This window comes from Ochlerotatus camptorhynchus, unplaced genomic scaffold (genome assembly GCF_037179485.1).
Source record: "Ochlerotatus camptorhynchus isolate MF236.1 unplaced genomic scaffold, CSIRO-AGI_Acam_v1.1 ptg000291l, whole genome shotgun sequence".
Lineage (NCBI taxonomy): Eukaryota > Metazoa > Arthropoda > Insecta > Diptera > Culicidae > Ochlerotatus > Ochlerotatus camptorhynchus.
In genome coordinates this window covers 790,045-807,629 of record NW_027040780.1, presented here as the reverse complement: position 1 = coordinate 807,629, position 17,585 = coordinate 790,045, and the positions used below count along the sequence as shown (strand labels likewise).

Here is a 17,585-nt window from a genome sequence, read left to right as displayed (position 1 = left end):
TCATTTTGAGAAAATCCTTTGAATGATGCCTACTTTGGAGCTTTGCACAGCCGGTCTTATGCCAATCTGCAGCTGGGTGGCACTGCTATAGACGTATTCTTGGTTCTCTGCCGGGAATGTAAGAAGCTTCTTGATGTGCAAAGTATGCCCATAGTTGAAGTCCTTGGTAAACTTTTTGATTACGGCTTTCAGTTTATTCAGTTTGTTTTCGATTTTAATGAAAAAGTCAAATCTGTTGATAGTGGAATTAACTTGAGAGTGTGGCTTCATTTGCACGTAAGTAGCTTACCGTCCCACTGCGCCATCGTAATGCTCTAAATAAGCCGAAAGGTATGTAAGCCCCTCATAATCGTAGGAGTTTAGCACGAAGCGCCATACAGTGCCGGTTTCATCTCTGAAGAAATTATGGATTCCGGTGGTAAAGTTCTTTCCAATCGTATACAGTGTTTCCACATAGTCCTTTCGGTTGCTATAAAAATTGGGGGCAATTAAAATCGAGTATGGTTAGAACACTTTCCGATATGCTTACGGATCGTTCACGATTACTCGGTATAGCCGAGCGCACTGCAGATGATACTTGAAATTGGTAGGTCTTAATCCTACGTTCAAAACAAGTTCGTGCTGATCCTCCAGATTGGGCCATACTTTATAAATTCCAGAAGCATCGGAAATGCTTTTGATTTCGAGGACCTTTTGGAAGCGGATCTTAGGTTGGATGCAGTCGATTTTCAACTCATATCTGCGTATATTTAATGTGTCTTTATTCGAATGAATTACCGTTACACATATTTTTCTACTCACCTGCCTGGGGTTCCAGATAGTAACGTAAGATTAAATGAGACGTACGGTATAGTTTTGAGCATTGTCTTGTACTTGGGATACATCTTGAACTCCCATAAATTTCCATGCCCGTCATCAAATTTTCTGACATGCAAAGTTTGCGGGGAGCTTGACCATAGCTCAATGTTCATTGGGAAAAATGAAAAGTCGTAAATAGTCTGCGGTTCCTGCTCTTTGTTTTTGCCAATCTCGCTTAGTAGTTCTTCAACCTGCTGTTTTATCTCAATTCTACGATGGATTAGATGTTTCAACCCTAATCCTTCAACATCCTTGACGAGTTGGTTGACTTTAGTACGCAGCAGTTGATCAATTCCGAAGCTCCGAATGTTCACCAGATTACCATCGCCAAGGTTGTTAGCCAGCTTCCCTATGGATTCGATTCCGTCGATCATCTTCAGATATTCATGTAGCTTACTTATTTTTAGATTTAGATCTGCGCGTATGTCATCGATGTTTTTGAAAGCATGCAAAGCGTGTTCCGATTCTTTTCCCATGCACTGTTTGCAAATGCACATATTGCAGTCCGTACAAACCAACGTCAGTAGGAGCGTATGCTTCTCGCAGCTGTACTTATCACATTGTGCACTATACGCTTCTTGGGATTCTTTGCTTCGACAGATGGCACATCCGTTTTCCCGTTGACATTTCGTCATACAGTCGAAGCAGAGCAGTTTCTTGCAAGTCGTACAAAATACCGGCTTCCGGGCATCGTCCATACAGACCACGCAGTTGGTTTCCGATATTGAAAGTTCCTTGGGGAAGTGCAGCGGAGAAAGGGTAGTACATTGATCCGACATTGTTATCTGAGAGGCTGCAATGAGAAAATACCTTTACGTTCATGAATAATGCATTCAGTTTCTTGACTAGGATGTTTCCGTTTCGATCAGGCACTCTAAACGCTTTGTCGATGTATAACGCGAAGTAAGAATGAGGTACCCGATCCATATACAATGGAGTCTTTTTTTACGCGGCTTTTTTACGCGAATTTTGGAATTTATGCGGTTTCTTTTTACGCGGATTTCCAAATCTACGTGTTTTTTCAATACGGATTCCGGAAACTACGCGGATTCTGGAACTTACGCGGTTTTTTACGTGGATTTTTTAAAGATTTGTGAGGCAAATCAGGGAGGTCCGAAGTGGAATTGTTAAAGATTTAGGCCCTAAAATGCTACCTTGAGGAACTGGTGGGCGTTGGCCAGATTTGGTTTTTTCAGATATAATCCTTAATAGGACCTAGATTATTTAATACTCTAGTAACCTCAAGTCCGTGCTCTGTCACAATGTTTCATTGTGATTAATCAACACTCAAAGGGGTGAAATATCAAATTTGGGGTGAATTTGAAAGAAAGGGAATTTGAAGTGTAGAGCACACTGCCCAATGGATGATTCTGAAGTCTGGCCAAGTGAGTGGGGTATGGGTTTATTTGATTGAACGTCATTTCCAATTTATATATCGATACATTCAAACCATTGGCATTTGAGATAAGACAGAGATAGGATGCGGAGGGCCCGCTTAGGGGAAACGTAACCCATGTTATGGTTTCCATTTATTAAATAGTTCAGATAGGCTGAAAATGACAGGTTCATAGTGAGAAAATGTACCATATGGGACCCGTTCACTGATCAAAATCAGATTCACATCGTCAGACCCTGCCCAAGAATAAGGGGATTGACGATGTCTTGTCAAGTTTTATTTTGAATTTGCGTTTTGCAGTAAATCTCGCGTCCGTGCTCATTCACAACAGTGTGATGTGTCAATACTCACTGGGTTATGTCTTAGACCAGTTCCAGATTAGTTTGCTATTAATATCTTCTGCATCGCAGTTCGCGATAGATTACTAAATATGGGTTCTCTTTTCCGACCATAATAGTGTGAGGGAAGGGGGTGAGTTAAACGTTGCGATATGAGAGCGAATAGAGGCAAATAAATAGGGAAGACAACACCATGACCCAAATAAGTAACCAATGCATGCGGCTCACACTGCACCGGCAAGAGGAAGCAGACAGAAAGGGTAGCTTGTATCTAGGAAAAGTCGTATGTGCAGGAAACCGTAAGAAGGATAAGAATCGTAAAAGGTGTGTGCTTGCTTGATAAGATCCTAACTTTACTTTAAATACACGGTAGGAATCGAATATCCATTTATGATTAAGGTTTTGCCTATTGTTGGGGGAGGTTGTTCATTGAAACTTCCGGTCCGCTTCGTAGCATAGTGCTGACTAAGATGTGCCAGGTGGTAACCCACTGATTACCTGACGATCGGCCAAATTTGGAAGACGTCTGCATTGAATTGTCTCACATTGTAATATTCCGCCCACTATATCACAATCAATTGCGAGTAGCTGAGCGGAATGGAGACAAGGAAAGCATTTGGTACAGGACCATGTCTCTCCCGGCTGGCGCCAAAACAATGAACCTGGAAGCAACTGGATCAAGTTGTCATGGGGCACGAAATGATCCTGTTGCATGGCTTGGAGCTGATGCAATCGAGGAAAGGGGGGGGGGGGGCGGGTTTGGTGCTAATGTTCATAGGCGTAGCCAGATAGGGGCAGGGGGGGGCGACTGCCCCCCCTAAACTCGGCAACACAAAGGCTTTCGAGGAAATGGCGTTCGGTGAAATGGCATTCGGCCAAATTTTCCATGGTAATTTTTTTTTCGCCCCTCCCTAGCTCGAAACCTGGCTACGCCCTTGCTAATATTTAATTTGTTTTTGTATAATTTCAGGTGTTAAGATGGTTCGTTGCCTCTGGATAGTGGGTTTGACGGTGGTTCAGCAAGAATAATATTGAGACATACGGAAATGCAACAAACGTGTCAAAATAACTGCATTGGTAACGAAAACACAGAGGAGCGTACACCTGATGTCACACACTACCCGAGCAAAGCTGAAGATCAAATTGAAATAAAAATTTGCTGTTATGATGTAACTTATTTTGAATACTCCAGTTGATCTCATTTTGGTTGACTTAACGGTTAACACAGCAAAAATGAGAGCAAAATTTTACACTGTTGAAGCAAACGGAAAACTAATGCTGCTTTCAATGAAATCAATTTGATTACTGATTTTGCATTCATAATGTTCAACTGAATACGGGGCTGGAGTAAATGGTTACCATTAATGTTTCTCAAGCTGAAAGACTTGCGCTCCAATATCACCCCGGGCAAGTCACGAATGACCTAAAATGTGTTAAACAAATCAAATAAACAATAATCATTAGCTCAACGGCAGATGAATTTCAATTAAATTTTAAACAAGACGTAAACAGCAGAACTTCAAGTTAAGTTGCTTTCATCTAAAAATTCTTGACTGCATAATGAAAGCACAATATGATATCAGACTTATGTCACAACATTTGAAATCAAAATGAGTTTTCATTATGATAGGAACTGCACACTTTAATATCGATTTGCTTTCATTTTGTTAACCGACTTTGCTCGGGTAAGGTGATGGTAATAAGGTCGGTGATAATATGACATTAACACAAAAGCGAAGATCAAATCTGATTGGTCAACGTACCAAAATTCGAAACTTCGATTAAAACGTGGAATCTGAGCAGCACCAGTGGAGAACACTCAAAAGCTGCAGGGCTCATCAACCGCTGCCTGCGGTATATAACATGTGGCTGGTGGCCTCACAAATGGATCTCAGATGTAAATGTCATCAGAAACCGATTGCAATAGAAACGTCTGCAGGCAAGCGTTTGATTATGAATTAAATCCGCCAGAACATCGCAGCAAAGGTAAATACTAAGGCGGCGGAGCGTCAACAAGGAAATTAAGCAAGCCGATAAGAATTTGACCTGGGCCCAGAATGGAAGTCTTTCACGATGGCCCTGTGCACCTCTGGAGGTTGCCAGGTATTTGAGTACGACGACGATGGACGTTGCCCCTTGGAACGGAATGAAAGCGAACAAACCTGATGTTGCACAACAAGCCGGCGTGTGTTTTTTTTTTTCAGCAAAACAACATAATTCTCTATCTTCACTTCTTTATTCTTTTAATCTCTTACTATCCCCTAATCGGACGCCAGTGGGACCAAAAAGCCTGCTAGTGAAAGGAAAGTCGTTATGCTATACGGTCTAGCATAGGCCACGACTAAATTTCCGTAGGTTCATGCCTGGCTTAAGTGCAGATCGGTAGGCAGCAGCCAGCCAGGGTGTGAACTGAGCAATAACAATAACAATAACAATGATTAAGGTTTTGCCCATTGTTCAGTGAGAGTGGCAATACTCATTGATGAGTGATTTATCGTACCCATTTATTAGTAACTGTTAGTAGCTAATGATTAATTGATTTACCTATTTTAGAATTACCTATACTTCACATCAGAACCTCGTTTCCTTCAATTACTACTCCGTCGCAGCACACACCTTATATGGATCGCTAACCTTTATTTAGTTTCAGCATTATAATCAAAAGGTGAGTTTTAAAAGTATAATTATTATGCATATAGATAAGTTAATGTACCAGAACCTCGACGGACACGAGCCTACCCAGGGGAGGACCCGGATACGACCACCCATGTGTGTCTAGAGTATCGCACGAGCTGACGAGTGCAACGGGAAGGATAGTAGGTGTATAGACTAGGGGGTTGGTCCCTAGATAAGCCTTCTTAGCGGAAGGCACAGCCTATGCACTGAACAATTACAATTACAATTAGAATGCTACCTTGAGGAACTCCTGCTTTAACAGGTAGTCGATCAGATTTGAAATTCCGATAATTTACTTGCAGAGTTCTGTCAGTTAAATAATTTTGAACTAATTTCATAATATATAGAGGAAAATTAAACTAACAAATGCTTTTTTATGTCTAAAAGAGCAACTCCAGTTAAATAGCCTTCAGATTTGTTTGAACGAATTAAATTGGTAACTCTTAAGAGTTGATGAGTAGTTGAATACCCATGACGAAATCCAAACTGCTCATTCTATTCAAAATTATCTCTTCAAAAAGTTTACTTATTGAAGAAAGCAAACTTATTGGACGGTAGCTAGAAGCTTCAGCTGGATTTTTATCCGGCTTCAAAATTGGGACAACGTTTGCATTTTTCCATTTATCAGGAAAGTATGCCAAATTGAAACATCTGTTAAATAGTTTTAAAGGGCGAACACGAAATTATTGCGACACATTCAACAGGGCATAACTTTTTTTTACCATTGGGTAAAAATCAACCAAATTTTGCACACTTTCTCATTGATGTGTATTGTGTACATGCTGTCAAACTCGAAGTCGTGTTTTTCGATTCAACGAAAATGGAGGTGAACCAACGCGAGTTGAGAGAACAAATTCTTTCCAAACACCTGGAATTTCCTGACCTGTCGCACCGGCAGTTGGGAAAAATGTTGAACATTCACCATTCAACCGTCTCCAGAGTGTTGAAGCGGTTCCAGGAGCGGTTGACGTTGGACCACGGCAAAGGAGCTGGAAGAAAACCGGGACCGGAGAACAAAAAGACGGAGGGAAAGGTGAAGCGGATGATCAAAGCAAATCCCAACGTCTCAAGCCGTGATTTGGCTAAAAAGATCGGCATGTCGCAGAGCTACGTCCAGAATGCAAAGAAGAGAGCTGGACTACATACATACAAGGTACAGAACTTTCCAAACCGCGATGAGCGGCAACAATCGACGGCTAAAACTCGGGCACGGAAGCTCTACGAGAAGATGCTGACAAAATATGGCTGCTGTGTGATGGACGACGAAACGTATATAAAAGCCGATTTTAAGCAAATTCCGGGGTTGGAGTTTTTCACCGGCAAGTGCATGTTCGATGTGGACGACAAATTTAAGAAGAAGAAAATGTCGAAGTTCGCCTCCAAATATCTCATTTGGCAGGCCATCTGCTCTTGCGGACTGAGCAGTGAGCCTTTCGTGACAAAGGGCACAGTAAATGGCGAGATCTACAAATCTGAGTGCCTTGAGAAGCGCCTTTTGCCGTTCTTGCAGTAGCACGACCAAGCTCCGCTATTTTGGCCAGATTTGGCATCATGCCACTATTCTAAAAGTGTCCTGGAGTGGTATGAGGCCAATTCTGTCCATTTTGTTCCAAAGGACATGAATCCGCCAAACTGTCCGGAGCTGCGCCCGGTGGAGCAGTACTGGGCAATAATGAAGCGGGAACTTTGGAAGAGCAAGAAGACAGTCAAAGACGAGAAGGACATGTTAAGAAAATGGAAAAAAAAAAACTGAGAAACTGGTACCGGATGACACTGTAAAGACTTTGATGGAGGACATCAAGCGAAAATGCGTTCAATTTTACACTCAAGGCTCCATCGATTAACTTTTCTTTTGATTTTTGAAGTAAATATATGTATAAAAACTACCCTAAAATTTTGGTTTCATTCTAAACATTATAAGAAAATTGGCATGACATTTTCGGTGTCGCAATAATTTCATGTTCGCCCTTTACCATGAAAGACAAGGTACTCTCGAGTTTTTTTTTATGAGAATGTAGAAAATTCTATCATCACCGGGAGCTTTAATATTATGAAACTTTTTAGTTATAGATCTAACTTCGTCCAAATCAGTCCCCCAGGAATCATCAAAAATATTTTCCCGGGAGAAAATATTCAGATAATTAGCAACCTGATCCTCAATAGGAATAGTAAGACCCAAACTGAAATTATGGGAATTCTCGAATTGTAGCAGTAGCAGCACCTACCCCACCCGTGTCCCCTCGAGATCATCAAGTCGACGATGACAGGAGCACATATCGTGGTAGGGGTAAACAATAGTTACAATTTCCAAACCTACGACTGGATGCCTTCCTTCAAATAACAACTGAAGTGCGGTAAAAAATCGGTAGAACTGTTTCAAACACATCGTTGGTACTTGAGCGGTCGGTTTTCATCTCTTTTTACCGGTGTTGGTGGGAGGGGGGGGGGGTGAGACACCCCTCACCATCCCTCTCCAAAGGGGGAGTTTGGTAAAGAGAAATGGTCCATCAGGAACGGTAATAGATCATGCCCTTACAGATTTGTATTGCCAAAAATTCTCTGTGTGTCTAGATGACGTTAGTTTTACTGACCATAAATCACTATTAATCAGCTTCGGTTATAATCGTTCATCCAATATTCGTGCAGATAGATGCATAGTTAAATATGATTTTGGTCGCATCTCCACTGAACTAACGCAGTCCTTAGAAACAACAGTTGATATCGATAGTTTCACTGAGCTCATTACCGGTACAATGGCGAGAAATTCGTATCAAGTGCATACTAGTAACAGATGCCGTAGTAAAGCACCCTGGATTGATGAAGAAGTTCTGAGAGAAATACGGTCTAGAAATCTGTTGTATCAAAGAACCGTTCAATGGCCAGCAAATCATATAGGGTATACGTCCCTAACCTCGGTCTAATATGCAGCCATCGATTACGTTTTTAATCATAACTCATCAATGAATTTACCTGCAAACGATATTCTACTGCTAAATGGTATGCTTAGATATGCTTATCATGTCGTTTGCTATCAGAAACCACGAAAAGTTGAAAAACTTACTTTTTTTAAGACAATAACTCACGAGGGAAATGTATGTAATATGGGTCTATTGTCCCCAAATTGGGTCTATTTATGGATGCAACTTCGTCCTATCTTGTTTGATCCTCAAAAAAACGCTCTTGGTAACGTTTTCTGATGTATTTTTTTTTATCACTATCACTGTTAACTTAATGCTCTTCATTCCTCAAAACATTTCTTAGAGAAAATTTTACGAAAACTACATTAAATCACTCAATTTAAAAATTAAAAATTAAAAATTTCGCTTATCGTCTTTTGACCGCAGAATATCTAAATCAGAACATTGTGATGTTCATTATACAGGTTTGGCAGAAAAAATCTCCCTTCCTGTTCGTTCCTTATCATCCAAATGCAAAACAACATTGTTGACGTTACTCTTATTGCTATATGCTGTCAAATGAATTTCATGGGCCATAGTTAGGAACATAGAAAAGAAATGTGTCCCTAAAGTTGGGTCCATGTTTTACTTGTGAAAACGTTGTTAAACAATTAAAATAAACATAAAATATTCAAACAGCAACTGTAAGTTTTACGTCTAGTGTGTATTATCAGGTAATTCCAATCAATAAATGCCATAATCAGGCCATTTGATGATCGTCAGTCAACCTTCCCATCTTAACCTTATAAGTCATGGCGGCTAAAAACTCCGAACATTGTGATATTCTCAACCAGTTTTATTACTTACGAGAGCTGAAAATGTATTGAAATGTTGTGATATAAATTGATTTGTGTGTGGTACACATTTATCAACCATCAGTGATCAATATTTTCCTTATTTTTTGTGTAATATTCCTTAATTAATTATTTATTTGCGTGATAGGCCGAATGAAAGGACTAGACCCACATTACATACCGTAACCCTAATTCAACAAAATTATAAAAGGCAAAAAAACTATGTTATACGTATCATAAAACAAAAACAGAAATCTTATTACCAAAATTTGATAGCACAAAATCGTTGTAACATAAGAAAGGTATGGAGTATATTAAATGAAATTGTTTTCCACAAACATACTAGAGGCTTCCATAAACGCATACCAGAAATGATTGTCGGTGATACGATATTGAAGGATAAAACGGAAATATGTAATGCTTTCAATAATTATTTCATTAATATACCAAATGAGCTATCCAACAATTTGTCCCAAATTTTCAACCATGATTCGCAAAATTTGACACTACATACAGCCATTCAAAGTTCCATTGTTATGCTACCAGCTACAAATAATGAATTAAGTAACTATGTTCGTGGTCTTAGGAATTCTAGTGCGGTAGGAATAGATGGAATTCCATCCAAACTAATTAAAAATAACATTCCACTGTTTGTTCCCAAATTAACATATTTAATTAATCAGTCAATCGAAGAAGGCGTTTTTCCAAACTGTTTAAAATCTGCTAAAGTTGTGCCTATTTACAAAAGTGGTCAGAAAAATAACACTAGCAACTACAGACCGATTTCAATACTTCCAATATTGTCCTAACCATTTGAAAAGCTCATTGAGCATAGGCTATGCAGTTTTTTTGATCGACACAAAATAATCAACAAAAATCAGTATGGTTTTCAGCCAAATTCTAATACTACTAGTGCTACATGGTGCTACTGTGAACCTTGTCAACGAAATTCAACAGAATATTGACCAACGTAGAATTTGCTCCACGATCTTTATAGACGTGTCAAAAGCTTTTGATTGCGTACCGCACTGTATACTGTTATCAAAACTACAAAGCTATGGTATAAGGAATAATGCTCTAAAACTAGTTGAAACATATTTAAATGGCAGGAAACAACGCGTAGTAATTGATAACCACACACGCTCAGATCTAAATGTTAATTTCGGAGTACCCCAGGGTTCCATACTAGGCCCAATGCTTTTTAATGTTTTCATCAATGACATTTTTGAGCTGCCGTTAAAGGGAAAACTTCAACTGTATGCCGATGATGCTGCGATTGTTTATGCTGCTAATAGTATAGAAGATTTATTTCAAAACATGCAGCACGATCTGAACTTGATACATCGGTGGTTCTATGATAATTCTTTAACAGTTAATGCATCTAAAACCAAGTTCGTGATTTTCTCCAGTACCAACCGATTTTGTGACCTAAATTATGACTTGTGGCTAGGTGAAGAAAAATTAGAAAGGGTTGCTTCTACAACATACTTGGGGCTGATACTACAACAAAACCTTAAGTGGAATCTGCACGTTGATCAAGTTCACCGAAAGTTAGTAAAATTTCTCGGAATTCTTCGACAAAGTAGTCATATGATCCCTATGAAAGAGAAAAAAAATCTGTTCTATGCCCATGTTCATTCACAAATTTGCTACTTAAATATAATTTGGCAAAATGCACCTACTTATGTTACAAGCAAAATATCTACAACTTTGAACAAATTCATGAGAACTATTTTCTGGGAACAATATTTAGACCCGAATGTAAGAACTATTGATTTGTATACTAATAATAACGTGTTGAATTTAAGCCAAAAAAAAAATATTATGAATCGGTTCTATTCATATTCAAAGTAAAAAATAACTTGATCAAACATAATGTAGATTTTCAAACACTAAGTGATACACACCGATATGATACGCGAAATGTTAACAATATTCGAGTTACAATCCCTAGAACCAACTATATTCGATTTGGTTGTATTTATCCCGCTATAGTTAATTTCAATAATTTGCCAATGGATCTTAAAAATATCCCTTCGATTTATACATTCAAAAAGGCTTTGAAAAGGTACGTCACAGAAAATATTGCCTAGACTAAAAAGCTATTTTTTTTTCTATATACCAATCAATATAATTAACTCTCATTTGCACAGTTGAATATCGAAAAAGAACCTCCCAATCAGTCTCTAGACTGCCAATGGTTCATTGTAACTATTTTGTATGCATTGTAATGAATTAGTTAGGGGAAGAAACCAAGAATTGTAAACTATTGTTAATGAAATTTTGTACAAATCTTTTGAAAGGGGTTTTTACGCCTGAGATTGAAACATAAGGAATTATTAAATGTTTCCATCTTGGCTTTTCCCCTTGCCGAAAAAAATAAATAAAATAAAACATCAAAAATTACGTAATAAAAAACCGATTTGTACCTTCCTTAAAAGTTGTCCTAGCTCGCTATTCTACTATCACATGATCTTCATTAACTTTTTGCAAGGCGTCTGCTTATTAGTTGACTTATACATTTTATGAATAAACAGAAATAGAAATTTGCCAAAAGGTATAAGGAGATTTATATCCGTGTAAGATTTGTTGAGCACCTAGAATTGAGATTTAGATGTGTCGCTCCCCTCGGTCATTCCATCTCAAGTGACCGAGTAAATTTGTCAAAATTACATCGACCCTCTCCGATTTGAACCAAAGTTGGTGGAATAACTTATTGTGGACCAATATTGGAAAATCCAAAGTCGTAACACCGACAAACTGACATGAATGATCATACAAAGTATCATCAAATTTATGATCAAAGCACAAAACTGACATCTGCTGCCGTGTTCGCGAAAATTGTGTATCCTAGCCATGAACACGCATATAAAATGTATGAGTTGGTTCGTGTAGTCTATTCCGGGCAAATTATTTTTATCTAGATAACAAATTTCTATGGTTTTGACAAATGGGATCGCTGCACATTTGAATCCGCCGTTATGGATTCTCGATCAAGAGTTAAGTTTAAGTTTCATGTCGGTTTGTCGGTGGTCCCCCCATCCCCTTTTTTGGCGATTTCTAATAAACACCAGTTTTCAATGTTATATATCTCTGCAACCATTACAGATACAGGCGGCATTGGGTACCGTTTTAGTAAGGATTTTGGACTAGGGGTAAGACAGCTTTTGATAATGAGTCATACTGGAGTAAATTTTGAGCAATTCTGAGTAACTCGAGGTGCTCAATATTCAATGCACGATGACATAGCAACCTGTTTGTTTTGTGTGCATTTCACGATTGTCAAGCAAAGACGTTTGACCTAAGAGGAAGAGGAGGTAATGCGGTTGCAAAAACGAACGACTTTTCTGTCAAACGTGAACCAGCTCGTGATTGGCTGATTTGAAGTGCGAAAAATAAAGATACAGATCGATATAGATAGAGATAGATACAGATAGAGATAGACAGAGATAGAGATAGAGATGAAAGAGTAAGAAGCGAATTGTCTCCTCTTCCTATTAGCGTTTGACGAGGAAAATCTATGTCCATCATTCAACAACATTATATTCCGCAGCATGCAAATCTGTGTATGCTTATTATTGGTTGACGATGATAATTATTGGATTTTCAAGTGAACATGGAGTTGTACCCAGAGTTGTACCAACAATCAATACGAAACTAACGATTTTGAATTGGCTCACCACTTTAGTAGCCTATTGGTCCCAAGCAAACGATTAACGTACCCTATTCTAGTTGAAATTCTATTACTACACTATGTTTGTTTTGATTCGCTATGAAAGTTTGAAAGATAACATCAGGGGTGTGTGGATTCATGCAGAACATGCAGAGGTGAGTTAAATAGCTTGGGACTGCTTGGGACCGTTGTTCTGGTACTGAGTGAGCCAAAAATAATAATGATTTTCTTCGGGACCCAGTGGTCTTAGAGTTACCTCTATGGCTGTACCATAATTTGACGTCTTGATAATGCATATGGTAGGCATTCCATTGTGAACATTTTTGCAGATAGCATACCCACCAACAAGATTCAAAATATTTCCAGCTGATGGGTTGATGGAAAGATCATTGTTTAGTCACATATACAAATTCACTGTTCTATCAGAGCAATCAAAACTAGAATTCGCAAGTAATTTTAACTTATTTATATATGTATGAAGCTGAAATTAACAATTGAAATAATACATCCTTGGCAACTCATCATAAATCACGCCAAATAACGGGTTCGTTTCTCGGGATCATATCAGAAATATCTTTTTCTGATTTTCAACTTTATTGTCCCACCATAGTAGAGACCACGCATACAAGAATAAACATTCACACTGAAAAGAAATACAAACGGATTAATGAGTATTTGATGCAAGAATACAAAATAAAATACCAATAGGATCACTCCGACACTCTGACAGATAATGTACACGAAACGAAAATCAATTATTTAATTCATGTGTTTCACTTATACATTTTTGCCAAAGCATCAGCCTTATACATTCCATAGGACAAACCACATAGGTCCTATTAGAATGCATAAAAGGTATGTGTGACCGCTTATACATTTCATTTGACACATGATCTTTATTAACTTTTTGCAAGGCGTCTGCTTATTAGTTGACTTATACATTTTATGAATAATCAGCATTGGAAATTTGCCAAAAGGTATAAGGAGATTTCTATCCGTGTATGTTTATACTTATTTAATTTTTAATTTATGGATAAATATGAGACTGCTTTGATCACTTTTGAGTAAATATGAGTTACTCAAATTTACTCGCTGTGAAAATATTAACTCTGAGTCATGCTTGGCATGCACAGTTGTACACACCAACTGCTCATTTGGTAATAACTTTTCACTCAGATGTTGAAATTTATTTTCTTTTAAAGTAATTAGACTCATAGTTTACTATAGATATGCAAAGATTAGGTAAAGCTTAACATTTGAATCAACACTAATCAATTTAACACTTAAATTCCGAGATGTGTAGTGAGAATTTCTCACCTCATTTTTACAACGGAAAAACAAACATAGTTTACTACTAGCATTAAAATATACTTTTTTTTTTACATATCTATAACAAGCTTACACTCTATTCTATCTACTGCTTCAAAAAGAACTATGTTCCGTCAACTGTGTGCAAAGTTATTAGCAAATGAGCAGTTCGTGACCAAAACTGTGTATGCCAAGCATGCTCTGAGTACAGCCGTCTTGCCCCTAGTGTTACCAACTTTGCGATTTTTGCATTTGAAAACTTAAATTGCAAATATCTCGAAACGCTCCCACTTTTTTTCAAAATCGGATGACGCCAAAATGTTCAGCGGAGTTTTTTTTTTCATAAGAATCACCTTTCGACAAAAAACAACATTTTTCATTTAGCATAGGTATATTGAATTTTAAAGATAACATGTTTTAATTTTTTTAGTTTACTCCGAAATGCTTCAATATAGAAAGTTGATCTTCTTCTTCTTCGTCTTCTTCGTCTTATTCTTCTTTCATTTATTTAACGTTGGTCTCTGTCCCGCAGTCTAGTGCCAATCACCGACGGACATCGATTGCCATCCCTTGACAGCAATCGAATGTGCAGGAAGGCAGCTTCCACACCTGCGAGGATATCGCACCCATTCATTCAACACACATGGGCCCGGGACCAACGGCTTTACTTCCCTTCCGAAGGAAGACGTGACCAGAGATTTTTATGCCTCAGAAAAATCCCACCCACCTCGGCTGGGATTGAACACAGATCCATTGGGGTATTAGAAAGCAGTCACGCTTACCACTACACCACCGGCGCCGGCTAGAAAGTTGGTCTCTTCATTAAAGCCGTTAAAAAACGACGAAATCTGTAGCTTTACTAAAAATCTGAACTTTTCAACTTTCAATCAAACCGAATGCAAACATGTTCAAAGCTGTCCAATAGATTCTTATTATGGGTGTCAGCTAGTGATCCAAAACATTCGACTATTCGAGAGCTTTTGATTGTATCCAAATAACTGATAACATCAAGAGATGTATTCGACAAATCGATACAAAAGTTGTACAATGCTCTTTTTGACACATTATGACAAAGCCACGCCGTACCGCTGATGACTGCATTGAAATGTTCATTATTTTTTCTATAGGCCTTTTTAATGCACCACCAACGCAGAATGCGCCACGCGAGCTTGAGAAAAAACGTCAACCAAGCCGTTTGTTTACATCAGAATAAGGATTTCCACAACGCAAATTAAAGTATTTTTCGTTGGACATCTTGCCAATTTCCATCGGTAATTGTCTTATTTTACGATTTTCCACAGATCTGAACTGATTTGCACATCAACTATTTACACACAAGAAATCCGGAAGGTCATAACCACTAAGGAACTATACTTATTTTCCATATTTCTCAACAAAAATATTCCTGAACACCAGCAGGATCCTTGCAAAAACGATACAGAATCATTTTTTTTCAACTGTAGATCAAGTTTTGAAGCATATCAGATGAATCAACTTATCAGGAAAGGTGAAAAAGTGTTCCACTTCCTATGTCTCACGGAAGAAATTTCTGCTCACAACCGAAGGAGGCGTCTAAATCTCAATTCTAGATGCTCAAAAATCTCACACTAGCGAAACATCTTTTTTCATTTCTCGCATCTACTTGCATCGCGGATCATCTTTTTGCAGGAAATCTTCAGAATCGTCATCAATCTTCTTTCTATTTGTTCAGTATGCGCGCAGCTAGTCACAGCAAAACGAAATCTTTTCTGCATGGTAGATATGTGATGAGAGCTGTCCAATTATTCTTTACAAATTAAATATCAAAATTAAACTAAATACATGCCTCGTTTGAAAAGAATATTTTCGAACCTGGAAGTGTGTATGTAGGTATAACGAATATTTATTTGATAACGGTGATGCATACATGCGGGGCTTATTGTGAGTGAAAGTGACCTCGGAATGGGCGTGACTTTCCAGACATTCTGAAATGGGTTGGTGGATCTGTAATAGAGCTGTCAGCTTCTAACACCCGGACTAAAGCTGTCTCCAATTACCGCAAACGAGAAATTGTAGATGGCTTTCTTCCATAATACCACTGCCGGCCAGTGGGGGGTTAGATTGCATACACACACAGATTTGGAAATCCTCGAGTGGACCGTTTACTAGATTAACGGGGGGCCTCTATTCATAAAGTATTCAAATGTTTCTCTACACTACATTATGTTTTTCATTGCCAGAAAATGATTCAATTTGTAGTCCTGCACTTCTGACGAAAATTCGGATTCGCCACAGTTTTAAAAGACACACGATTTAACTAGCTTAGCATACAGCAAGAGTCAACAGAATTGATTCGGCTAACCAGACTGAATGCTCTGTTTGTTTATTGCAGCAAGCTATGCAATCGAACGAAAACACCAATGTCAGCATAAATCGTTTGATACAAAATCCCTAGTCGGTATAACTATCGCTCATAATATGACTCTCTCCTGTATCTAAAGGAGTTTATTTGAACATGAGCTTACGATACTGACTGCTAATAATATTTTAATATTATGGATGTTTTATTTTTTTTTTATTTTTTAAGCACACATTTAATGAAAAAAATAAATCATATAAAATTGATATACCTTCTACGTTGAGCAGAAACTATTCCTTTAGTGATAAGAAAATCTTAAGCATAGATTTCCGATTCTACAGCCGAATAACTACAATCACAGTCACGATCACGAGAAGTAACAAAAACGCAGTTCATTCAAGAATGATTACTAAGCGACTGCCGCATATCGGTCGGTGCTGATCGTTCATCTGCTGGTAAAGTGGTTGACCGTACCGAAAGCAGAGAGTTTGATGTAAAGAAATTCATTCTGGAGGTCTCAGAATGCTTTATCGAAATTTACACTCAAACCAATTAGTTTAATAGTGTAGATGTATTTTTGTATTTTGATAGTATGGCTCGCTCTGGTGTGTGAAATGTGTATTAGATTGTTCTCTATACTAGGGTGAGTGTGCCAGTTAGTACTAGAAATGCTTAAGTACTGCACTAATTATGGAATATGTAACATGTCGTACATTATCGCAGGGTTATTACCAGTTATGTCCCATAAAAAGATTTATTTCATTGGAACAGATTTTTTGAAATGATGTCGATGCGGATATCTGTAAATACAGATATAGATATCTGAAAAATATATACAGCATTTTGGGAAAAATGTACATATTTTACTGGTTTTTGAGCATTTACAGACAGTTTGGTGCGGATTTTGTGAGTTTTTATAGATATATTCCGGATTTTGCGGAAGTATTGGAACCATTTTCATAGTTGTATTTTCAACTATTGATTAATTTTTTATCACCCCAGTAGTGCTTTTTCTTTGAATGCTAAGACCAGTGGTTTTCAACCGGGGTGAATTTACCCCCAGGGGGGAATTTGGATATACAATTAAGGGAATTATGCGTGAGAAAATATAACATGTAACTATAAGTTTTCAGTCAGAAATTATGCCCAAATTGATGACACTATATTATTTCAGTAACCCGCGATGCTCTAAAAATCTCATGCTAGTGATTCAATACTAAAAATATTATCTACTCGCATAGTTTTTA

General features: G+C 38.0%; 1 protein-coding gene across 2 annotated transcripts; it reads right to left on the bottom strand.

The window, feature by feature from the left end:
- Positions 1–16,713, bottom strand: LOC135706788 (uncharacterized). 2 transcript variants are annotated; one of them, XM_065228449.1, is made up of 5 exons: positions 16,610–16,713; positions 802–1,668; positions 530–739; positions 290–469; positions 1–232 (listed from the first exon to the last, which is right to left on the bottom strand). In XM_065228449.1, exons 2-5 carry the CDS (start codon positions 1,635–1,637, stop codon positions 1–3), a joined length of 1,458 nt encoding a protein of 485 aa, XP_065084521.1. In that variant the 5' UTR covers positions 1,638–1,668; positions 16,610–16,713. The 2 variants fall into 2 exon arrangements, with proteins under 2 accessions (XP_065084521.1, XP_065084520.1); XM_065228448.1 differs by having other exon boundaries at positions 802–1,651.
- Positions 16,714–17,585: the final 872 nt, after the last annotated feature.